Genomic DNA, 25767 nt, shown 5'->3' on the forward strand with positions numbered 1-25767 from the left:
TTGCGAGGTGAGAGTGTGGGTACGATTATGCTCAAATTTAAACAAAGCTTCCAAACCTCAAGTTTGAGGGATGGCCAATTTGAGGGTCCAGCCAGCACTGGAACTGAGGGCCTTCAGCCCCCAAAATAACTTTCTATTACAGTCATCCCTGAGCACATGAACTGTGACGTGTCGAGGACGTGGGCCCTAACACTACATGTGCACAGTGAGGAAGGACAGTGCTAAGTTCCAGACATTTTTGTATCCCAGAAGCCTCTCTGGCATCAGCTCGGACCAAGTGTCTTAAGCGCTGGGGTCCAGGAAGCCACTTACCTTCATAAGTAAAATAAGAAATCCTAAGAGCAAACCATTCAACTTTCATCTCCTTTCTTCTCTCCAAGGCAGTCTTGCATAAGCATGATGACCTTCCATTGGGTGACGGCTATGTTGTAAGTGAAACGTTTACAGGCACTACAGGAATGACCTGGTGCCTCGCCCACCTCATTAGAATTCTAATTGGGGTGTGTAGGAGAGGCTTCTATAAATGGTAGGGCAATCCTTGGCGCCTGTCTCCCCACACCATCTCTGACATTCCCAGAGGAGCCCCAGGAAAGGCAGAAGAAGCTGACCATGAGTGGTGAGTGTGGTGTCTCTCCAGTAGGTCCTTGTGGGAAACCCAGACTGTGCCCTCTGGGTCTAGCAGAGTAGCCATTTGGGAGAGCTGTCTGTCTCGGGGAGTCTGAAAGCTAGGCCTCAGTGTTTGAGAGTTATGTTCAGAGGTGACTTTACTCTAGAGTGCCTGCTGGCTTCTTCTAGCCTATTTCAGTGGTGGAACGTGGCCAGAGTGGATCGAGTGATGGACAGGATATTCCTCACGTTCCCTTCGAGGACAAGCTTTGTCTTAGTGGTACTGCTTTCACACATTTGTTGCTACCTTATGCAGCCAAGTGAGATAGCATTCTGCATTTCTCAGTGCACTTTTCCTGAACTGTCAGTAGCAGGGACAAAGAAAAGCAAATTTCCCAGTGATACAGGGGTGAGAGAGATACACGTGGAAGCTGAGTGTTGAGAAACCATCGTCAGCTGGGATGCTCCTGAGTAAACTACAGGTCCTGTAACCCTGGCGGGCTTCCTGACTTCACTCACTGTGCGGAAGCCCGGAAGCAGACACCACGAGGAGCTCCTGGCTGTCCCTGCGAGCAGCACCAGGGAAGGCAGGCGACTGAAAAGGAACAGGAAGTGCAGGTTTTTTGACTCTGTGGTTACTGTCGAGGATTTGGGCCCTGTTAATTACTGCCTGTCATGGTGATCGGCCTTGGACCTTGACGGCAGCAATGCCAAACCCAAACAAGGCATGAGTCAAACCTGTAAAAATCTGGTGAAGGATGGTTAGGAGCACAGAGTACCAACCCAGATGCGAAAGGTGGATGTGGCCGCTTGCAAAAATCTCTAGATGGAGAGCTGGACAGAGAATGCTCATTTCTTACTACCTGTTCCCTCTCATGAGTACAGGCATGGGTGAGGTGCTACTAAAAGGAGCTCTGGGGGACTTAAAACGTCACCAAAGGGGCACGATAATGTTATCTAGTACACTGATCTTCTGCTGGGAAGACACTGAGGCCTGGGAATGGGTAGAGCCTTATTAAGGTCAAACAGCAAGTTGGTAGGGGGAAAAAAAAAAAAAGGACCAAACCCCCCAGCACCTTGCTGTCTTTCCTCTATGCTCTGCGTCCAGATCTGAGCTCATACGTGGTCCCTGGCAGGTGAGCCACCAGACCTTTCTCTTGAACTAGGACTCCAGTCGCCTTCTTCTTGCAGGGAGCTGCCAGGAACTCCTCCTGAGTTCCCAGCTTCTCCATACACAGCTACAACCTCCCAAGGCTATTTCCACATCCTTATTTCAGTTGCTTGGACCGGAGAAATATATCCTATGCTCTTTAAAAAGCTGAGCATCTCTCTGGGCTTTGAGATGCTTATCTTGAGATGCCAGCCCCCGCCCCGCCCAAAATAGTGTTTGCAGTGAAGATGGGCTACCTTCCTCCTGCCCTGGCTCAGTGGCCTCTCTCGCCTCTCTCAGCATCTGCTACCCCACTCATCAGAGGCAGAGCCCCCTTGTCCTCTGGGCTGCTCTAACTGTAGGCGGGGCTGGTGAAGGGATTGGCTTTCAGTCATGTGCCTTCTAGTGGCCACAGACAGAGTCTTTACCCTCTGAGTCTGTGTCCTCACCTCTAACGTGAATGAGACTCACCTGGGGAGTGTTCGTTAGCACAACTTATTAGTACCCGGGACTTTCTTTGATGAGCCTGTTTCTTCCTTGCCTCGGGAATCTTAGGAAAACCTTATGAGAGAGAGAGCACCATGTTGGGGGTGCCAAGGGAGAGTGGGAGGAGCAAACTGGGTGTGCATATGGCCGAGACACATTGGGATTGTCAAAGAATAAAGAAAAGATAGTCTATGTTTTAAAAGGGACACAACCCCATGAGATGAAATCCGCTTTCTACTTCTTCCCAGTGGTTTCTGGAGGAGCTCCTCTCTTAGGTTCTCTCCCTGTCACTTCAGCCTCCTCCTCATCTCTCTTTCACACATTCCCAGGTATCCTTGGGTCCGTGCATTCTTGTTCACCTCCAATGGTTTCCCTGCGTTGCCTCTACCTCACAGGGCTGTGATGTACACATGGGGTACCCAGCCTCCTCCCTGGGGGACCAACATGCCAACCTGGGGTGTGTGCTGGAGGTTGGAAATCGTTTCTGGATCACTTGGAAGGCAAGGAAACAAAGCTGGGTCTCTCGGGCTGAGAGATGGCTTCCAAAGGAGCCGGGCATTCCCTTGGCTGAGCCTCCCTCCCTTGGGAGACCATGACAGTAGCTTCTCCTCTGCCTCCCCCGTGGAGCAGTGCACAACTCCTTAGTGTGAAGGAGCTTTGGCAGATAGGAAATGATGCATTGGCCTAAGGTAACTATCCTCAGCCCCAGCTATGCATTTAGAGCCAGCAAAGCTGCTTTTAAATGCCAGGGATGCTCCCAATCCAGAGATCCTGGTTTGATTGGTTTGGGAAACTCTTGGATCAAGACGTCACTCCCCCTAGTGACTCCTCTATGTGTGAAGGCTTGAAACCTCTGTCAGGAGAGATTACAAGCTCTCTCTTTAGAAAGGAGGCCTGAGGAGTCCGTCAGTCACCTTTTACCTGTCAGTGTGATGCCTGGGCATGGGGAGTTGGCAGCGGCTGGTGCTCTCTCTCTCCACCAGCTCCCACAGCACCGTGGTAGTTGGCTGCAGCTAGCAGCTTGGAGTCAGATTTTTGTCAAGTAAAACTGGATTCCAGTTAGGCTCGGGTTCTGTCTAAGCTTGTGTTGTTGGAGAAATGAGTTTGCCCCGCGGAACATACAAATCCCCTCATCTGTAAACTGGTATAACACCACAGGCTTTTGTGAGGGTTCAAACATGCAAGCATAATGCTCAGTGCCTGGCAGAGAGAAAGCTCTAGTCTTCCTGACCCTGGGTTGTTTCACTGTTACAGGTGAGGTACCCTGGCCTGTCCAGGGTTTATTACTTTTCACCCTAGGGAACTTTGCTAGATCCTTTTTCTGCCTACCAACAGATTCTACCCTTGAGTGCCAATGGATGTTGCCATGTCCGCTACCCTGGGCTTGGGGGTATCTGAACACAGGGAGAAACCAGAAGACATTGACACAGACTAGAAAGAGAGAAAGGAGGATGTTTCTGGCATGAGGTCCGGGAAGCCAAGGAGTGGCTGGTCAGGACCTGGAGCCTGAGGGAGTGGCACTGGGAATGACTCAGTGACTGGGATCTGAGACCTGGCTTCTAGGCCTAGCCCTGCTTCTAAACTACCCTGTGATTTCAGCTGGTCACTTCTGCTCTTTTGGGGTATGGGGGCAGAGGAACTGGGTTTTCTGAAGTATAATATGGGAATTATACCACTATTTTCCAAGACGTCCACTGCAATCCATTTCAGATTGAGACATCAGTTTAGTGGACTGTGATCAGCATATTTTGCAAGGTGATGTAATCGAGAAAACATCAGAGTACATTGTGGTATATTCAGTTACAGATGGACGTAAGAGAACACTAAAATATATTTTTTGGTGCAGTCTCTGTCCTGAAATCCAGTCAGCTAAGCAACGTTTAGAATACCCATTAGTTGGGACCACAGAGCTGGCTTGTTCTTGCAGAGAACCCAGGGTTAGTTCCCAACACTCAGGTGGTGTCTCAATCATGCATAACTCCAGTTCCAGAGAATCCAATGCCCTCTTCTGGCCTCTGAGGGCACCAGGCATGCATGTGGTACACTGACATACATGTAAGCAAATCACTCATACATGTAAAAGCTAAGTAAAATATAATTTTATTAGCATTAATTCACTTTACAAATCTATAGTATAAGAATGCATCTTTGTCTAAAGAAGATGTTTTAGGAATCAGAGTCCAGACAAGTGGGGGTGGGGGGGAAGCCCAGCTCCCTAAGTGTCAGTTGGCACCCTGCCAGCTCCTTTCTCAGCCCAACGTTTAGCAACTGGGGCATCCTCGCCTGTCTGCTGCCAGCAATTCCTTTATAGAGCGGGGCTGATAAGGGTCTGCTTAGCTGATAGTAATCTCGTTTTACAGTCTGGCATCTTCACATGCTGCCCTGCCAAATGTGAGCCACAGGAGAGATGGGCAAGGGATGCAATCATAGGGTCATAAGATTAGGCTTAATTGTAAATGATAGGGAGCCCCCAAAAGCAGCGATTTAAAAAATAAGCAACACAGAAGTCCGTTTCCTCTTTACATGAGAGATCTGAATGTAAGTTGATCCAGGAAGGGAAGGGAAGGGACAGGAAGGCGTAGTTCTCAGAGCACAGGCTCTGTCCAGCCTCACACCTTTGTACCTCTCACCTATGGCCCTGCGTTATCTTGAGATGGCCATTGCAAGCCCCATAACATCACTCTACACCCCAGACAGCAGGATAGAAGAAAGGGGATGAAAATAGGCCAAGCACATTTGCCAACGGCTGTTAAAGAGGTTTCCTGTCTGGGTATGAAGGTAACGATGATGTGATGTCACCTCAGCACTGGGAGGCTGAGGCAGGAGGATCAAAGTTCAGGCGAGCTTGGGCATGTTTAAAGAGGTACAAACAAAGAATGAGGCCATACATTCAAGGCCCTCCTGGGCTATCTACTGAGACTAGCTCAGAACCACAAATCCTCTTTAAAAGAACTGAAGACAGAACTTAAAAAAAAATGCTCGCTTCATAAAAGCATTTTTCACAACAGCCAAAAAAGTAGAAACAATCTGCGCCCATCAGCCGAGTAAAAAGATAAACAAAATGTGGCTTATTCATGTCATGGAGTCTGACTTGGCCATAAGAGAAGGAGCCGTCGACACGTCCTACAGCCTGAGTGTGCCTAGTGACAGAAGAAGGCAGAGTTAAGGACTGCCACATACTGTGTGATTCCATTTGTGTCATATGCCCAGAGCAGACAAAATCCTAGAGGTGGGAAAGACAAGCAAAAACACAGGAGGGACCAGAGAGAGTTCATGCAACATACAAATACAATGAAAGCCACTGAAATGTACCTTAAAGTGCTTAAGACGTCAGTTTGTTTCTTATATTTATGCGACTTATAAAAGACTCATTGGAACTTCCAGCCTACAAGTCACTGGCCAGGTGAGACTCATATGCTGACAGGAGCCTGTGAAGTGCACAGCCTATTAAAATAGGGGGTTTGTTAGGAAATGGGGCGGGGGAACAAGTGAACACTAGGGTACAATTTAGCATTCTCCCCATTAGGAATGCTGATGACACTGATATTTCACAGGGCAGGGCTGGTGGCAAGAAATGAATTCATCCTGACACTGGCACAAAGCAGTAAACTCAGCCTAGTGTGGAACTGTGAGGTGGCCTGGAGCGAGACACCAGGGGCATTTGCTTGAAGGCAGTTGCTTTCTCCAGAACACCGCCCCCGCCTCTTCCCGCCCCTCCCCCAATCTTCATGCAGGAAGCAGCTTTGAAAGCTTGTGAGTTATGAAAGAGTTTTTTCCCTCTATTTCCACAGTGGTGGGACTCAAACCCAGAGCATTCTATCTAATCTAGTGCCCTGAACCAGGATATACCGAGCCCGCGCCAGGCCTTTGTTTCTCCTGCTGCTGATTTTTAAGTGTGTGACTTGATGGATCAGTTGCAGGCCAGTGAGACCCTTTCTCCATCTCGTCCTTTCACCCAGAGTGATATAGAAAACAGCTCTGAGGCTAAAACATACTCATGAGCTCTCAACTTGAGGTGACCTTGAGATGGATGACCCCCGTCTCCCCTTCCCCTTCCTTACTCTTCTGGCATATCGGACGGGTGCTCTCTCTAGAACAATGAGATTGGCATAGCCAAGGGTCCCTGGTACCCTGCAAACATGAGTGATGTTTGGGGGTGGGACAAGGTCTGAGACAGGCAGCCAATGGGAGGAGGCTTTCTGACACATAGCCTTCCTGTGCCGCTCTCTCGGGGACAGCAAGGCAGACCACTCCTGCTCATTCCCTGTCCCTGAGGATTGTCCTTTGAGAGCATTTCTTCCCCTGTAAGTAATCTCTGTCCCTGTTTGTTAGCATAGAGTGTCAGGGTAGACGGTGCATCCTGAGGATCTTTGAGCACCCACTTACAGCAGCTTCTGGATTATGAGTCTTACCTGAGACCAAGAGAAGAACTAGGGGTCAGTAAGATCTGGTGAAAGGAAAGCACTGCTCCCTTCTAGTCAGCTTCTAGTCACCAAATGGGTGACGTTTCCAAACCAGCCAATTCTCTCACAGCGCTAACTAGGTGCTCTATGGCTGAACTCAGTCCTGGTACTATTTGGAGTTAGACAGACTCTATGAGACAAGGGCCCAGTTTCACAGGGTTGGGCTAATCCCACAGATGCGAGGAGAAAGACCACAGACTCAAATTATGGCCAAATTAAAGCAAGCTTTATTTGTGTGTGCATCAGAGCCGAACTGGCGGCTGCCTCCCCCTAAGATGGGTTCACGAGACCAGACAAGCCAATTTCTCAAGCCCTTTTTATAGGGCAAACCCAAAAGGTGGGGCGTTTTTGCATGTAAGTGTGGTAACAGAAACGAGACTAGGCAACTAGGATTTTACAAAGTGGTTAAGGAGATCTTGCTGGAGTGTTTGTTACAGAGCATTTCATGGTTACAGGGTGTGGCGCAGCCCAGCTCTGAGGGACAGAGACTTCAGTTTTACAGCAAACAAAACCGTAACCTGGCTACAGACTCAAAATGGGAACAAAATAAAAGCCCAGCTGGCTTCTCAGCTGCTCCTGGAACCTTGCTACAAAATTGGGAGAGGGGTGGGGTTGTCCACTCATGATCAAAGATATGCTAGAATAGCTCATAGAATTCCAGAAAATAAAATATTTACTAGATTATAGGTTTATTATCAAAGGACACAGCTCATGCCAGGCAGATGGAGAGATGTGGGGGACAAGGTATGTCCTCACCACCCCGCAGCTCTGATATTCTCCAGTAGAAGCTCTCCATGCTCTCTTTTCGGGTTTTATGACGGCTCCATTACATAGACATTCTTGACTTATTACAAAGCTAATTAAGTATTAATGGTGACCGTAGTCATTGATGATCAAATCAGTTTTTCTTCCCTGAAGAACAGGGTCATGGTACTGAACTCCTTAGCCCTCTGACCAGATGGTTGGTTTCCCAGGCAACTAGGCTTTATCCTGAGGCTGTCGAAAGCTCCCAATCACCAGTTATTGGTTTAAAAAGACACTCACCCTTTCCAAGATTCCAAGGGTTTTAGAAGATGTGTGCCTGGGAAAGGCAGAGGGACCAAAGATACATTTCTGATTGTGTCACACAGTGTAGTCCGTGTTCTGCTGATTTCTGGGTACAGGGTAGGATGCCTTGTCTCCCCAGCTTGATTTCAGTGGTCAGATTTCATCGATGGTATGTATAACGGGTTCTCTGTGCAGTCAACTGTCGACACACTGCATGCTGATAACAAATGTGAGTCCACCTTTCCTTCTTCCTTCAACTCAAGGAAGCCTTGCGTACCTCACAACACCACTCAAGATTCTTGTGACTATGTACTTCACCGTACCCCACTCAGGAATGGAGTAACTATGACCAAGGCTACCCACATCTTGCCTCTTTCATCTGTAAAGCAGGTGACTCCAGATGCAGCTCACAGCATTAATGAGCTAAGGCATGTAAAGACTTGGGATGGTGGTAAGCACATCAAAGGCCAGGAAACTTCAGCTAACACTCTGCTCATCGTCACCGCCACCACACTGCATCTGACCTGTCTGCGGCATCCCTGGTGGGAAGGACCATGGGTCCTTACAGCCCAGGCACCCTGAAGTTCAGTCTCATCTTGGTCATTCCTTCCAAGCACAGCCACTGGCCTCTAGCATGATTGAGAAAGACAAAGCTGCAGCAGAGAGCATAAATGTCAGTAGAACAAAGAAGAGGGTAGACCTCTTGGAGAGGGAACAGGTGCCAGTCATAAATGTGGATTTCCCTTCCCTTCTAGCCTCCCCCTTTCCTCAGCAGAGGAACATCTGGGACACACTTTCTGCTCCCACACAGCTGATGGTCTAACAGAGAGTTTTACCTTCTGGTCACGCATCATTTGGGGGCATAAAGAAACCCAGGGAAGCTCAGGGCTTCTGAAATCACCTGTCCCATAAAGGTCTCTTCTTTTCCTTCCTTCCTTTCTTCTTTCTTTCCTTATGTATTTCATTTTGTTTTGTTTTTTGAGACAGGGTTTCTCTGTGTATCTGCTGGCTGTCCTGGAACTCACTTTGTAAACCAGGCTGCCCTTGAACTCAGAGATCCACCTTCCTTGGTTTCTTGAGTGCTAGGATCAAAGGAGTGTTGCCACCACCCAGAAAAGCCCTTCTTTTCTTTGAAACAAGACAAAAAGCAAAGCTCTACCACTCGTCAGCATCTGGGATGCTCAGAAGGTAGTGAGCAAAGTTGTAGAAGACAGGGTTTTTAAAAGTTGGTGACCATCCTAGTTCCTAGCCATATAAAGCTCTGTCCATCTCAGCGTCTGCCACACAGTGTCCTAGGTCTGAGCTGTCTCCATCTGGCACTGTGTACAGGAATGTCCCTTAATTTGTGTAAAATGCTCTAACTTATTCTTTTAATGAATATTTATTGGATAAATGAATGAACAGACAAATGAACGAATGGGAGAATTTATGAATGGAAGAATATTTATTACCTTGATCCAGTGGCAAGATCACATTGTAAAACTCCTTTCTCCAAAAGTACTGTTTGTCTCAACCATCCCAGAGAAAAAGAGCATCTGTCTGAAGTTGCTCTGGTAGAAGCCCCTATCCCTGAACACCTTCAGGACAGGACCTCTGCTCTAGACACACAACATGCCGCACTTTCCAGAGCCTTTGGAGCCTTTTTGTCTGGAATGGAGCAGGTCCTTTGGTTTCCAACAAAACTCTCCCCTTTCAAGGTCTACGTAAATTGCATACTTAGGAAGCATGGTAAGATGATTTGCATGAGCACATGTGATGCTACATTCATGTTAGACAGTTCCATCTCTAACAATCCAGAACTCCTTACTCCTATCTAACTGTGACTTAGCATGCATTGGTCAGCATTTCCCCAGCTCTCTGCCCCTTCATAGTCTCCAGACTCTGGTTAGCACCATTCTACCACCAGTCTCTATGAAAACAACTTTTCCACGTTCCACAAATGAATTAATCTGCATTGTACTCTGTGCCTTGCTTATGGTGTTAACATAATGTCCTCTAGTTCTATCCACAGTTGTACCAGAAAATGAGATCTCTCTCTCTCTCTCTCTTTTTTTTTTTTTTTTTTTTTGGTTTGAATAACATTTCATTGTGCCACATTTTCTTTATCCATTCATGAACTAATTTGCGTTTAGGTTGTTTTTATTTCTTAGCTTTTGTGAATAACTCTAAAAATAAGCTGTATGTGGCTGTGCATGCCTGTAACCTCAGCACCCAGAAAGATGAGATAGGAAGGTCGTGTGTTTAAGGTTAGCCTGGATATATAGCAAGATCCAACCCAGTCTGGACTACACAGAAAGATCCTCACACCTCCCTGCCAAAAGCTAAAATAAACATGGAAGTAATGATCTCTTTTTACTTATTTCATTTCCTTTGTTACATACCCATGGTGAGATTGCTCACTCATAGTGCAGTTCAATTTTTAATTTGTCTTGAAGGACCTCCATACTGGTACTGTAATAATTTCCATTTTTATGAGCAGTGTACAAGAGTTTCTCTTCTATTATCTCATATCACATCTTATCTTTTGTCACTTTGGCAGTAGTGATTGCTACTGGGGTGCGATAACAAATACCTCACTGTGGGTTTGATTGCATTTCCTGGTGGTTAGATATGCTGAGTACTATATACCAACATATACTGTTCTGCTATTTTTATGTTTCCTTTTCAGGTCAAGTATTTTCAGCGAAGCCTTTTCTGACTCTACAGACCAAAACAAACAAGCAAACAAACCTCTCTTGTTTACATTTCCCACGCACCTTTAGTTGAAAGAAAATGGGTTCGTCCCATATCATCTTTCACCATGGCTTTTTCTTGTCTTATCTACTGAAAAAGACCTTTGAAAGATCAAACTATGCTTCACATGTTTCTACTCCCAACATGTCTAACAGTGGCTTAGAAATAATAGGTCTCCTCCCCCTCACACACATACAGACACACACACAGATACACACACACCACACACACACACTTTGAATACCCTATATTTACCTTGTTGAATAGATTACATTTTGAGTTGTGTTCAAAACAAGTTTGCGTTGTTTGTTTTCACTTTATGTGTGTAGATGTTTTGTCTTCATGCATGTGTGTGCATCACCTGTGTTCTAAGTGCCTGCAGAAACCAGAGAAGGGTATAAGATATGCCAAAACTGGACTTACAGGCAGTTCTTAGCCTCCATGTTGATTCCGGGACTCTAACCTGGGTCCTCTGAAAGAACAGCCAATGCTCTTAACCATTGAGCCATCTCTCCAGGGCCCAAGACAATTCTTTCTTTCTTTTTAATTTATTTTATTTTATTTTTCAAGATAGGGTTTCTCTGTGTAGACTTAGCTGTCCTCAACTCACTCTGTAGACCAGGCTGTCCTTGAACTCAGAGATCTGCCTGCCTCTGCCTTCTGAGTGTCCCGCGCCTGGCTGACAGTTGTTTCTTTGTTTTTTTTTTTAATTTATTTATTACATATACATGTATGCCTGCACACCAGAAGAGGGCCCCAGATCTCATTATAGATGGCTATAAGCCACCATGTGGTTGCTAGGAATTGAACTCAGGACCTTTGGAAGAGCAGACAGTGCTCTTAACCACTGAGCCATCTCTCCAGCCCCGACAGTTGTTTCTTGATGTTAGTTTTTCTTTGTTCATTTACATATCATCGCATTCCCTTGTCTGTCTAATCAGTCAAGTGGTATGCTAGGCATCAAAATATAAAGATCAAGAAGATGTACCCTCATGTGCAGTCAGTCTATCAACACATATAAATTACAATGGTTTCTGACACTGGGATGTGTCTTTATATACTCATCAAAATTGTAATTCATCATGAAAACAAAGACCAGTTTGGTGTGCATAGCCATAAGTCAAAACAGTAAGATTTTTCAGCAGGCTTTCTTGAGCTACATATATATCATGTTATCTCTCAGAAGCCTACTGTAGTTTCACTCCAATGTCTACACAGTCATCTGAGAAGGAGTGAAGGAGAGTGGCTTCTGAATCATTTGTCCTTGGGAACACTTTTTCCAGGGAGCACTTGCAAGCCACTTCTGCAAATATTCCCCAATCTCCAGGCCTGTCAATGCTCCTTAGAGTCGGGGCTGGTCTCTCCAGTGTCCAAGGCTAACACCAAGAATTTAGCAATATAGGGGTAAAGCAAATAGAAGTCAGCGCTGGTTGGTTTGAGACTGGTAAATGCGTCTGGGTGTTGGAGAAACTGTCTCCTCTCAGATCTGTTGGAGCTCTGAAGAGACACCTCTCTTTCCTTTTTTCTCTCTCTGTGTGTGTGTGTGTGTGTGTGTGTGTGTGTGTGTGTGTGTGTGTTCCCTGGGTGTGTGTCCAGGAGTGTACTATTTGTGATTATGCTCAGGAACGTGTTGTCTGTTGATATTGGGAAGCCTTCCTCGATGCTCCCCACCACATTCCCTAATCAAAGACTTTCCCTGGACCTGGAGCTTGCTGTTTTTCATCTCGATTGCCTCATGAGCAAGCCCGGGAGCCCTGCCTGTTTCCATCCCTAGTTCTGGAGTACAGGTGTGCACTGACACACCCAACTATTTATGCAGGTACTTAGGATCCGAACCTAGACCCTCACACTTTCACAGCAAGTGCTTTACCCACCAAACTGTCTGCCTGGTCCCTCTTTACACTGTTCTTCTAGCTGGTTGAGTGATGATTCCCTGAGTGTTCAGCCTACTCCTCAAGGTCTAATGGCAAATTACGAGGTGGCTGGAGAGATTCTGAGCAGAGGGGATAGTGTAGGAGTGGCTTAGCTGTCTGGAAGGTGGGGCATTGATGTGATCTTGGGTCATGCGAACTGGCGTATTTGAGTACAGAAAGGCTGAGTGGGAGCCAGTGGTGAGTGCTCTGCTATGCAGAATCGAAGCTTGTGTGTCTTAATGTGATGTTTCTGGACGTTCAGCTCTGCATTGCCTCCTTGCCCTTGGATGCCTTTCGGGCATGCTGCACACTTGTCCCCTCCCCCTCAAGTGTCTACTTTCTGTCTCACAGCTTTAGAGATCCAAAATGTCAACTGGCAGATGTCTGCGAATCGGAGAGCCCATCACACCGAGAAGTTCTCCAGCCAGGACCTCATTGTGCGGAGAGGATTCCCCTGGGAGATGGTATTGTTTGGCAACCGAAGCCTTGGGTCTGGAGACGATCTGAACTTCATCGTTTCCACAGGTACCTACTCTGTCCCCTCCACACATGTGTGCTGAGTTGCCTGTTGGGCCTTTGGGCTATGTTGTTGATTCAGGGTGACTTTGGGAACATAAGACTTGTGCTCTTCGAACCAGGAAGGATGTGGTCTGCATGTTCCCTAAGTTTCTTCAAACACTATGATGAAGAGCTGTTCTGGAGGAAGACACAGAGCAGTGGTTCTCAACTGTCCTAATGCTTCTTCAACTCCTTGATACAGTTCCTCATGTCATGGTGACCCGCTCCCCTCCCTGCCCCCTAGCCATAAAAATCATATCATTGCTACTTCATAACTGTTAATTTTGCTACTGTTAGGAATCATAGTGTAAATCTCTGTGTTTTCTTTGTTGACCTGTGACCCACAGATTGAGAACCACTGACCTAGAGAAACTGGCAGTAGCATCAAGGCCTGGTTTCTCCTAAGCCCTACTGGCACCCTTTTGGGTCCTTCACTTTCTATTTCTTTGACAGGTCCCCAACCCTCAGAGTCAGCCAGGACAAAGGCTGTTTTTTCAGTCTCTGGGAGAAACGCAAGTGGCTGGAGTGCAGAGCTCAAAGCCAACAATGAGAATAGTCTGAACATTGCTATTGCCAGTCCTGCCAATGCCCCAATCGGATGGTACACCCTACACCTTGAGATCTCCTCCAACGGCAGGGTCTCCTCTCTGAGACTCGGCACCTTCATACTGCTGTTCAACCCATGGCTGCAAGGTAGGTCTCTAACCACCACACTCCCACGGGGGCCCTGACAGAAGCCATGGGCATGGAAAAGAGAGATGGTTAAGTGCACTCTTCGTGGCCTTAGAGCTGATTGGAGAAAGTTTGTGGGCTGTTAAGGGAGCAGAAATGCTACTAGTTAGAAGGTCTGCACTTACCCAGCTGTGTGGTTCTAAGCAGTCACACTATCTCTTCTCCTCTTCCTCAAATGCTCCCAGCTAAGTGTACATCATGTTGTTATTTTTCTGGGGCTCCCACAGGGATTGTGTGAGCTTTTATGTACGCATAGCACGATGGATTCTAAGAAGCCATGACTACAGTAAAATTCTACAGTGTGGCAGTATCCTTCTGTCTGAAGGAGCAAATAGCTCACCCTTGGGTCCCCTTTTGAGAGTTGTAGGCTAGCTTAGCTTCTCTTTCTACCTGAGTTCCCACAGTGCGAGCTGGAAGTGTCATATTCCAAGACTTCATTCTTCAGTAGAGATTGGGGGATGGGCCCAAAGTGACTCTTGTTTTAACCCCTATACCAGTCCTCAGAAGCGGAAGGAGAAGTGATTTCATTGGTTCACTAAGATATCTGGTTTTTTTGTGTTCTCTCCCCCCACCTCTCCCTCTCCCTCTCCCTCTCTCTCTCCCTCCCTCTCTCTCTCTCTCTCTCTCTCTCTCTCTCTCTCTCTCTCTCTCTCTCTCTCTCTCTCTCTCTCTTTCTCTGTGTGTGTGTGTGTGTGTGTGTAACAGCGGATGATGTCTTTATGAGTAACCACGCTGAAAGACGAGAGTATGTTGAGGAAGATTCTGGCATCATCTACGTGGGCAGCACAAATCGAATTGGCATGGTTGGCTGGAATTTTGGACAGGTAAAAGGACCATAAGAAAATATACAAGGTGCTCAGGGCTTACAGCAGACCCGCCTGTTTTTCCTGCCCTTCTATCTAGTCACTCATTCGGAACACGTGTCTAGTCTGTCCCAGGCGCTAAGCTGAGCACTAGTGATTCAGACACATATTCCCTGCTTCAAAGGAGTCGCAAGCTAGTAGGCAAGATGGACTCATTGATGAACTGATGGAGTGAAATATTTCTGATGCCATGACACACAAATAATAAAAAGGCCTAGCCAAAAAAAAAAAAAAAAAAATAGGAACAATCTTCAGGACAATAGTGTAGCTTCTGCCATCCATCTCACACAAAAAGCTCCATTGGTATGTGACAAAGCTCTACCATGGTATATAGTTGGCCTTTCAAAGCAATAGCCTTTATTTTGTATTACCATCTGAATCCAGAGAGTTCTCAGGTTTTCTGAGCTTAGAGAATGCTTAGGAATGCCTTTTTTACTTTCCATTTTCCAGGTGATAAGTAAAGGTATTAGAATGAAGTACCCTGGGTAGCCGGGGCACCTACACACCCAGAAGTGTGTGGGCAGAGGCATGCTTGCCCATTCCAGGGTCCACTACGTAGCTAGCCACAGCAAGTTTCTAAGCTGAGTCTATGTGTTGACTTCATTAAAAGGAAGAAAACGGTGAGCATATAACACACCCAAGGGTGGGAGCGGGGCTATTTTTGGTGGGGTGGTTTGTGAAGGAGCTTTTGAGCCTGAGGAGGAGAGGGAAGGAAGGCTGGAAGAACATTCCAGGAAGAAAGAGAAAGAAACACAAAGACGTATGGCAAGAAGAGCTAGCATGTGGGACCACTCTTGTGTGTCTTATTTTGTAAAAAAAAAAAAAAAAAAAAAAAGCTTTAGATGTGTGTTCAGCCACACTGTTTTATTTTTACACCTAGTTCTCCAGGGATCCAAATGACATATTCAGGATGAAGTCAGAGGCACAAAGGAACTTCGAGATGAGTTTGGCTTGATCAGTCGTTAAGCAGGTTGAGAAACCAAGGCCAGAAAGGCCGACTTGTTCCACAGCAAGCTGGGAGTGGGCCGCACTGACTTTCCTGTTCACATTAGCGGCATGGGTGGATAAAGGCCTGTCGCAGTGGTTGCCCCTCAATGGCCCTTAGCTCTGAAGGCCACAGAGTGAAAGGCCTTGGGCAGGTCCTGAGGTCCTTGCCTTTGTGCTTTCTTTAATTAACCAACAAAATGCCTCATGTCTTTCCTCTTAACACGTGGTCCCACTATTAACAGTTTGAAGACGACATCCTGAACATCTGCCTCTCCATTTTGGATAGGAGTCTGAATTTCCGTCGAGACCCTGTTACTGACGTGGCCCGCAGAAATGACCCCAAATACGTTTGCCGGGTGCTCAGTGCCATGGTAAGTAATGGAGCGCGATGGCAAGCACCACTTACTGGTAAAGGAACTTTAAGGAAGCACTTCATTCTCTGAAGAAAGTGTCATCTCCAAGGCTTACTGCCTCCGTCTGCTAATCTAGGCCTCGGCTTGGAAACTGCTAGTCTCCGCACAATCTAATCTAGGCCTAGAATGTTTTCAGCCTCTGAGACAGCTGATTAAGCTCACCCTTTCTAGTTCTTTCTGAACTCTGGCTGGCTGGTTAAACTCAGCTGTTCTGGCTCAAACTCCTCTCCAAGCTGACTGACTCTATCTGGGTTCTGACTGAAATGCTCTGCTTGGTCTCAAACTAGTTCTAGTAATCAGTTCTAATCTTCTGGCTACTTCTCCTTCTCTGGCTTCTTCTGTCTTCACCTGTGTCCAGCTGGTTCTCTCTTCAACCTCTGTAAAACTCTCCTGGTAAAAACTGCCTCTGAATTCCACGAACTGAACTGTCACAAACTCAGCTCCACTGACTCAACCCAGCTGCTTCTCAAACAGAACTGACTAGAACTCAGATACCTGCATGCCTCTATCTCCTTAGTGCTGGGATTAAAGGCGTGTGCCACTACACCTGGACCTAAGCTTTTCTTTACCTGAAACTTGTTCTACCTTGGCTGGCCTTGAACTCAGAGATCTGTTTGCCCTGTCTCCTGGGATTAAAGGTGTGTCTGTATTCCAGTTAGATCACACAGACCGAGAAGGTATTTGGATGTGATCTCTTGCCAGAGCAGCCATGTTATGAATTAAAATTCCTCTACAAATTACCATGTGCCGTGTGACTGCTTCTCGGGCCCACGCATGCACTCCGAGTCTCATGTGAGCCTTGTCAAATGTGTCTGGTAGCCATGGCCTTGCCATCTTGTCAGTAGAGGACATGGAACTCCTGTAAATGAAAGGGCTTGCCTAACATGCACAGCGACTGAGCAGCGAAAGCACAAGCAGACTCAGGCATGGCTGGTTTCAAAGCTTGTTTGAAGCTCATGGCAAGGCCTGTCTTAGATGACACGAGAACATATTAGGTGTTCACCGGGGATGTGATGGGAGGATGGATGAAAAATTAGGCCTCTGCTACATCATGAGGCCTTCTAGGAACTGTGGGCCTCCTTGGCAGCATGGAATGCTCAAGTGTCATGACAGGAGGAGAGAAGATTGCCTCATTCATTTTCTAGACAGAGAGAGAGGCTCAAGGAGGTAATGTGACTGGTTCACAGTGACACAGTGAGTCAAACAAAGCCTTGAGCTTTCTGTCAGGGCCTCTTTTCAGTTCCATGGACCTATACATGTGAAACCTATCCTATCACAGCACACACACACATGCACACACAACACACACATACATAAAAATACACACATACATATATATACACACACACACACACAAACACACAAATAATACACACATACATACATACACACAGACACACACACAGACACACACCAATCCTGGAGGAATCCATGGCTCTGCACTCAATATGTATAGAATATCTCCATCAGAAAGGCTTTACCTGCTTAAAAATTTAAAGGCCACTTGATGTGGTGGCACTTGAGAACCTGAGGAGACCAGAGGTTCATGAGCTCCTAGTCACTCTAGGCTTCACAGGGGGACCCTGTCTCCAAAACAAACAAACAAACAAAGGCTAAAAGTCAAAGTGAGTTCTTTCACTATAGCCCTCCTGAACTAAATAATCATCCAGAAATATCTCAGCGTCTTTTTATGTTGGGCCATGGCTTATTATCTTGGACTATTCCCAGGCTGCCCAGTTTCCTCGTTAGAAATCTGAACAAGCTTTGGGCGGCATGCTGATGCTTTGCCTTAATTAGGGAGGGCTTCGCTCAAGAACAGGATCTGGAACGGGGCCTCACGGGAAAGAAGTGAGGTGGACCCAGAGACACTCAGGACCTTCAGACCCACCAGGCCTAGCGTAGCCAGGACAGAGACCTGAGCAAAGGGGGACTGGGCTGAACCTTGGAGAAGCAAGTCACTTGGAGAAGGGGTAGCCATTGGAGGCAGGGGCTCAAGTAAAACTAGAGTTCAGGGCCACTTAAGAAGCCAAGCTTCCTGCCAGCAAATGGAGTAGGTGAGTCCAGCCTTGAAGCCAGCTGGCTCTGGCAGCTGCTGACTCACTCTCAGCCTGGGGCCAACCCACTCTCTATCTCAGAGCTGACTTCCTCAGACCTGCCTCCCTGAGGCTTTCTCCAGACCCTCCTGTTGGGCTGGGCCAGGCCAGGAGCTAATTATGGCTTATGCAGAGCTTTGAAGTACTCGGCTTGCAGCCAACAGTGACCTTACCCCGAGCACCCCTGACCCCAGAGCTTGCTAGCAAGCTGCCCATCTTCCACATCCAAGGACACCCTAGCTTGCATGGTACCACTAGAAGTGATAGAGAGCTCACCTCTGGGCTGGGATCGTCTGCTGTCCACTTTCATAAGCCATGGCACAATTACATGTGCTCCAAAGAGAAGGAGCAGATCTGAGCAGCCGAGGAGTCTGTGAGGGCCCAGTCTAGCCTCCCACTGTACAGCGGGGATACAGAGCAGGGCTTAACAGGCTGTGGGAGCTGGACAAACGGAGGCATCCCTTTGATGGATCTACTTTTCACTGCCCCTGTATTGAAAGGTGAAGGTGTAAGGGTCAGTGGGACAAACTGACTCCCCCAAATCACCAAGGAGACAGGTGACAGGAAGGGCTTATGAGCTCCTCTCTCACCTGGGGGTGTATCAAGGCAAATGTGAGTCTTCCCGGTGCTGGGGATAGAGCCCAGCTGCCCACATGCCAGGTGAGTCCCCTACTATTGAGCTAAATCCCCAGGTCTCCTTCTATAACTTTTATTATGGGGGGAATCTTGGCCTCTACAAAAGTAGAGAGAAATTTCCAAGTCCTCAGGGATCTGCCGTCAGCTCCAATAACGCTTTACTGAAGGCTGGTCACACTTCATCTCTGACCCCTTCTCCACAGACGACTTGATAAACTCCAGCACTGCCACCTTTGATATCATTTCATCAATAGGCACTTCATGTTTGTCTCAGAAGGAAACGGAAAAGTAGAACTCAGGTCTCGTGAGTTCTCACCCAGTATTCTGCCAATGCTGTATCGCATTTGTGTTCCTTGTACTAGAGCTGTACTTAAGGGGAATGAATGAATGAATGAATGAATGAATGAATGAATGAATGAACGAACACATGGATAAATGGATGAAGGAGGAAGAAATGGCAATATTCCATTTTTATTTTTTCTGAGATATTATATGTTAAAGTTTTAATTTTTGGAGGACAGGTACACACACAGACACACACACACACACACACAGAGACAACATAGTTTCAAACCACAGACACCACCACCCACCCACCCGACCATTGTCTTCTGCAAGCAGGACTTCTGGGCCCTGTCTTGCTACTGACGAACGGTGGTGTCTCCTACTCGGGTGTCATCCTGCAGTACAGAATTGATGTCATTCAAGAGCAATCAGACATAGGCCCATGAAACAAAGTCCCTCGAACCTCATAAACCGCCCCCCCCCATTTCCTCCAAAGTGACTTGTTATAGTTTTCATTATAGAAAAGTGCACTCGAGGCTCCATGGCTTCCTCATGTCCCATACCGTGCTCTGAATTCTATGTCACTGCTGTAAGCGGGCCATGGTATTGATTCACTTGACGTGGGGGGGGGGTGGGGTTGTCTCTGCACAGATCAACGCCAATGACGACAGCGGTGTCATTTCTGGGAACTGGAGCGGCAATTATTCAGGTGGCGTGGACCCAAGGACGTGGAATGGCAGCGTGGAGATCCTCAAGAACTGGAAAAAATCTGGCTTCAGGCCAGTCCAATATGGCCAGTGCTGGGTCTTTGCTGGTACCCTCAACACAGGTAACTTGGGTGCGGTGTGCCTTGTACGGGCCAGTGGGCAGTGACGGGGCACGCCAACGTCTACCACATCCCGCATCCTCATACTCGCTTTGGTTCGTAGCGCTGCGTTGCCTTGGGGTTCCCTCTCGGGTGATCACCAACTTCAACTCAGCTCACGACACAGACCGAAACCTCAGCGTAGATGTGTACTATGACGCCATGGGAAATCCCCTGGAGAAAGGCAGCGACAGTGTGTGGTAAGCAAGGGACCATTTCCCTGGGTGCGGAGCACCAAACTCGAGGCGCTCTCCACCTTCCCCTGGAACTCGGCTTCACACTGGAGTTAGAAGGAACGTGACATGGGCATAGTTCACAGTAGCAGTGCTGGTGCTAAGTCATAGACCTCGCAGTGCAGCCCTTGGAAGGGTCTGATGCTGGTGGGAAATGGGGTCAGAAAGGCCAGGAGACCACTCTAGCGTCTACTAGGCCTGGCCCCAGTTGAGAAGTTAAAAATTGAAGCTACTGATTTCCCAACCAAAAATACAAATTTATCTTAGTTCAAGCAACCCATATGACTTAAGGTTTTTCTCTCTCTCTCTCTCCCTCCCCCCCACCTTTCTCAGGAGGGGTTACTTTGTCTTCTTAGTGCTATTTTGCTATTTTTTGCTGTATTTCCTTTTTTTTTTTTTCCCAACAGAGAATCACTCTCTGGCCCAGGATAATCTCAATCTCAAGATCTTGCCACTTCAGCTGGCGAGTGCTGGGGTTACAGGTGTCCACCACCAGGCCCAGCTTATTTTCTTAAGCAAGGCAGACTGTTCCTGTGGGGCCTGTCACCCTCACTCTGCTAACTCCTTTGATGGATCCCTTCTCAGACAGCAATGAGAGTGATAACCACCCCGAAGCGTACTCCCTGGCAGCTGTGTGTGGAGAACCAGGCCCAGATGGTGGCAGGCCAGAAGTCCCGAGCCTTGTTTCCCACCTGCTGTGGACCTGTGCAAGCCGCCATGTCCTTCTGCTCCCAATTTTCTCTACCACTGAGGCATAAAAGTTGGTCTAGGACTCGATAACCATTCAAGCCTCTCTCCGGCTCTTATGAGCCTCAAGCGCATTCTTCTCCTCAGACCCTCAGACCCTAGCTGCACCCTCCAGAGACCACACGTTATGTATACCCAAGGAGAGCAGAGCTACTAACATTTTATAGTAAGCACGGCTTGATTTTAGGCAGAAAAGTCTTGGGTCTAAATCTTTGTGTCATAAATATTGGGAACTTTGCATGTAAGCTGCTGTCTACACGAGCCTGCCTTTGCAGAAGGCGAGGATGGATTTGCGTTAGGCACTGGGACATCCTTAGCGACGGTTCAAGCAGCTGACCCATGTCTGCATGTCACCTACTGTTCTCCATGCTGACAGTCACATTTCACAAGTCAGGACATAGGTATTGTTACTCTATTATTCTCAGGCCCAATGTACAGGTGAGGGACTGAGGTTGAAGCACAGAGAGATTGAATAATCCCCCCCACCCCCCCGGCCAAAGGTCTAACTAAAAGGCAGAGATGCGGTTTAGCAGTAGATTGAACTACAGAGCGCCAGAGAACGCTGTCGCTATCATGTCTGGTGAAGGCCCGAGAAATCCGACAGCTCCTATCTGTATTTTCCAAAAGAGGTTGGCAGGACAGTGTGGTGTAGAAGATGGGGTCTGGGCAGGGTGGGTGCTGTCTAGCTCACTCGGATGGAGAAGCTGAGTTCCTCGGCTCACTTAAAGCAGTAAATGCCACTGCTTGATAAAACCAAACATGGCTCAGGGGTGCCACAAAGAAAAAAAAAATAAGACTTGCCCAGAGTCACACTGTGAATTTGTAACTAAGCTACAGTTGGAATATACTAGGTCTCTATTAACACAAAGAACATTAGGACTAGAAGCAGTCTGAGGGAGGGTCCTGGTCATCTTACAGAAGAGAGGGGAATTACAGCCAAGCCCTCTGGATGGGTTCCACATTCATAGACTCAACCGACTATGACCCGGAAACGTAGTTACGCCTACTATGATTTTTGTCTGTCTGAACGTGACAGACCTTTGCTTTTCATTATGCATTCATATATGACAAATGATACCATGCAACCATAGTCGCATTTACATTGCACTAGGCATTCTAAGCCACCTAGAGATGATGTAAAGAATATGACAATATATGGAGATTATGCCAAACATTATGTCTCTTTATGTACCCTTACGTATAGTACTCAAATCCTTTTGAACACTGCAGTTTGGTTTCCTGAGGGGGATCCTGGAACCAGCCCCTTGTGACCTGTAGCTTGTCTGAAGATGAACTGCTAGGGACAGACACTCTCACTGACTGCAAGTTGCTTAAATTACTTTTTTGTTGTTGTTGTTTTTATTGTCTGGGGTTTTTTTTTTTTTTTTTTTTTCTCTCTTAATTTCCCACCTTATAATTGAAGGGCCGGGTTAGGAAACGGCTGCAATTTCTTCCAGGGCTTGCTTTTAATCATACTCATAGCCCCTAATGGAGCACACCTTTTCCTCAGGCCGCTTCACTGAGGCTGGGTTTGGCCTCGGAGAGAGAAGCTTTCTTGGCTATCCAGAGCCTTTGCTTTCTTCAGGAGCAGGGTACTTTGTGGGAACTTAGTGGTTTTTGAGTGCATACAAAGATCAGTGGCTGGGGAGTGAAAATGGAACCACTGGGTGAGGTACAAGGCTCAGGGGTAGCGGAGAGATCTCCTCAGCACACTCCCCAGATGTGGAAAGCTGTCCTGGTCAGATAGTGCGTGAGGCTGTGTTTGGAGTTTACCCGCAGAAGGAACAGGGCTTTGAGACCACCTTCTAGGCTCGGTCTTCTCACCCTAAGAACTCAAAAGTGACAGAGCTCCAGAAAACCTCTAGAGTAGTGGCTGGTAAACATCCAGGTTTGCGTTACAGCTAGCGTAGGTGGGGAGCTGGGAGGAGCAGGCCTCTGTGGCTATTAATAAACACTGAAGTCATTCTGAGGTGGGAAGTCTGTCTTTTCCAGAGCCTTTTTTTCTCCCCCTAGTTACAGGAGTTTTCAATACATAAGAGAAGTGAAACTCAATTATGACCATATTGTTCACACGCTTTAGTGTTTGACAGTTTCCTACGCATTCTTTGGAGTGTTCTTATTGATTACAGAATTAATACATTTTGCAAAGCTCGAGAACTAGCTGGAACATGTAATAGACAGGTGCACCCTATTACTTCTCATATTTGGAAGCCAGCCCCTTCGTGCTTTCAGCCATAGGATTGGTCTGTTTGTTTTTTGTATGGGGACTGAGACTAGAATCTTTAATTTTTTTTATATTTATTATTTGCTTAAACTGTGATGTGTGCATGTGTGTGTGATGTGTGTGTGTGTGAGATGTACGTGTGTGTGTGTTTAATTGGGGGGGGGGACCATATGTGTGCCACAATGAACACTTAGAAGCTGAAGAACAACCTGTGGAAGTCGGATCTCTCTTTTAGTGGTGCGGCTTCCAGGGATATAACCTAGCAAGCACCCTTTATCCACCGAGCCATCCCACCAGCCCAGAGCCCAGGATCCTGCCCACGGCAGGAAAACACTCTACTGTTGAGTCACATCCCCATGGCAGGAAAACACTCTACCGCCGAGTGACATCCCCAGTCAATCATATGTTTTTGAGTAAATAGTATATTATAAACACACTCTCCTTGTCATTAGACATCCTTCCAAAGTGAAATTATTTAAGTGTAATGTGATCAATCTTATCTTTACACTGCTATCACATTCCCTGCTAATACTATATTTATTTCCTCTTTCTCTCTCTCTGTCACACACTTGAATTCAAATTTGCTCAGTGTAAGACGGCACCACAGTTAATGAATCATAAGAAGGATGACTAATCATTTCCATTCTAGAGAGTCAAGGATTAAAGGCTATATATCAACGGTAGAGTGCTTGCCGAACATACAGATGGTCCTGGGTTCGATCCCTACCACCACACAGAAAAAGAGAAAATATACTGACAGCAGTTAGAATACTTAACTTTCTATGTTCACACTGTTTTGGCTATTGCCATTTTTACAGTACACACAATCTTCAAAATATCCATTTCTTTCCCTTAACTCCTCTACAATTTCTGTAATTTTATTATTGCTCTGTGTATGTTTTGGGAGGGCTGAGAGGCGGTGAGCACGGGTGTAGGTCAATGGAATACTTTGTGGCTCTGACTCTGACTCTGCCCTTCTACCTTTACCCTACTCCAGAGATCTGACTCTGGGGTCTACAGGGTTGTGTGGCAAATACCTTCACCTACTGAGGCATCAAGCAGTTTTCTAGCTTGATCTTGTTATTAATTTTCTGTTTTCATTTTATTTTAGAAAACCAGTTGATTTGGTTTGTTTGTTTGTTTGCTTGTATATTTTGTGGGGTTTGTTTTGTTTTTTGAGCTTGTGTGTCACTATGTAACCAACCCAGTCTGGCCTGGAGTTCACAGTCTCCTGTTTTGGCATCCAGGATGTTAGCTGTGCAGCGCACACATGGCATTCGTTTGATGCTCCTACTTTGTACTTTGCTCATTATTTATTTTACAGCTGTGTGATATTTCATTTCTGGCTGTGTAACAATTTATCTGGTTATTCCTTTACTGGCGACTTTTTCTTCCAACATTCTTGCTCTCACGAGCCATGCTGGGGTGAGCACCTCAGCCTGAACAACTGTGCGTGTTCACGAGGTTTTTTTTTTACACTGGAGAACTCCCTCATGGTGGAAATACTGGCTTAGTGAGTATGCACATTGTTAGAGATTTTTATACTCATTGCCAAATTGCCCTTTGCAAAGGCCATACTAATTTAAATCCTTACCTGAAGTGTGCGGTAACACTTGCTTTCTTGCCTGAAAGCGAACAAGGCCCCAGCTAGAGTTTAATCTCTGCTGGTCCAGGAGGCAGAATCTGCATAGCTGCCATGGTTACTCTTTGCCATTGTAATCTTCTTTTAATAGCATCAAGGCTAAAACTAGTGTCATACGTTCAGTCATCCTTTATCCTGCTTATGAAGGCTGCTCATCGCTCTTCATTGGCATGTTTTTTTTTCTTTTATTTTGCTTTTATTAATTTGCAAGTCTTTTATAGCCATAATGTGGTATATGACTCTGTCTGGCATATCTGTTGTGTCTGGTTTTCTGCTCTATTGCTTTTTCCTCATCTCCAGACCAGATAATTCAAGTGACCTGCAGATCTCTCCCCATGCTCATCCTCCCTCTCCTGTAGCTATTCTCCTAATAAGCTCATCAATTATATTATTCAATTTCAGATATCAGGGAGGTTGAAGGTAAAATGTTCCACTCGATCCTTCTGGAATATCTCTATTTATCTGCCAGAAGTTCCTTTCTTTTTGGTCTCTGTGGATATATTTTCCTTTACATCATTGATTCTGGTTAGAGGAACTGCTTTCAAGTCCTTGTCTGAGAGCTCCAGTGTCTTTTCTCTTGAGGCTAAATTCATGTAATTGGTCCTGTGTGTGTTGAATTACTTTGGCTTATACCCCAGGTATGCTAAGTGGCTGTGTTCTCTTACTCTGCACTAGCAAACCCACAGGGGACCCTGATTGCAAATTGCTTCAGCACGGTGGGAGCAGCTTGGTTCCATCATTTTTCTGGGCTACTTGATATGTCTCAGGGTTCATAGTTCAAGGGCACTCAGACATGTGAGTAGTTTATACATGAATTTGGGTTCCTTTCTCTTGATTCTTACTTTTCAGAGCAGCGCCCCCACTCTCCTTGGTCGTCCCAAGCTCTGTTTCCTGTGTCTCTGAGCCTCAGGTTACCACCCTAGGAAGATTTTAGGGAAATGATGGCCTCTAGTACTAACAGAGTCTCTTGCTCAGGGAGCACCTTCGGGGAGAATCAGGGAGCACCTTCCGGGAGGATCAGGGAGGATCAGGGAGCTGTGTTGTTTGGCCGGAGGTGTGGTATTGCCGCTCACTTGTTATGTGGCCTTCTC

At 46.6% G+C, this 25767-nt stretch overlaps 1 protein-coding gene across 1 annotated transcript in view; it reads left to right on the forward strand.

Moving 5' to 3' along the window:
• Positions 1–515: 515 nt before the first annotated feature.
• Positions 516–25767, forward strand: part of Tgm3 (transglutaminase 3) — a 38748-nt gene continuing 13496 nt past the window's right edge. The window contains 7 exon segments of the mRNA XM_051144611.1: positions 516–616; positions 12750–12923; positions 13410–13649; positions 14394–14512; positions 15781–15909; positions 19617–19794; positions 19895–20030. Coding sequence (XP_051000568.1) covers positions 610–616; positions 12750–12923; positions 13410–13649; positions 14394–14512; positions 15781–15909; positions 19617–19794; positions 19895–20030 — 983 coding nt within the window. The 5' untranslated portion in view covers positions 516–609.

This window comes from Acomys russatus, chromosome 4 (assembly GCF_903995435.1).
Source record: "Acomys russatus chromosome 4, mAcoRus1.1, whole genome shotgun sequence".
NCBI lineage: Eukaryota > Metazoa > Chordata > Mammalia > Rodentia > Muridae > Acomys > Acomys russatus.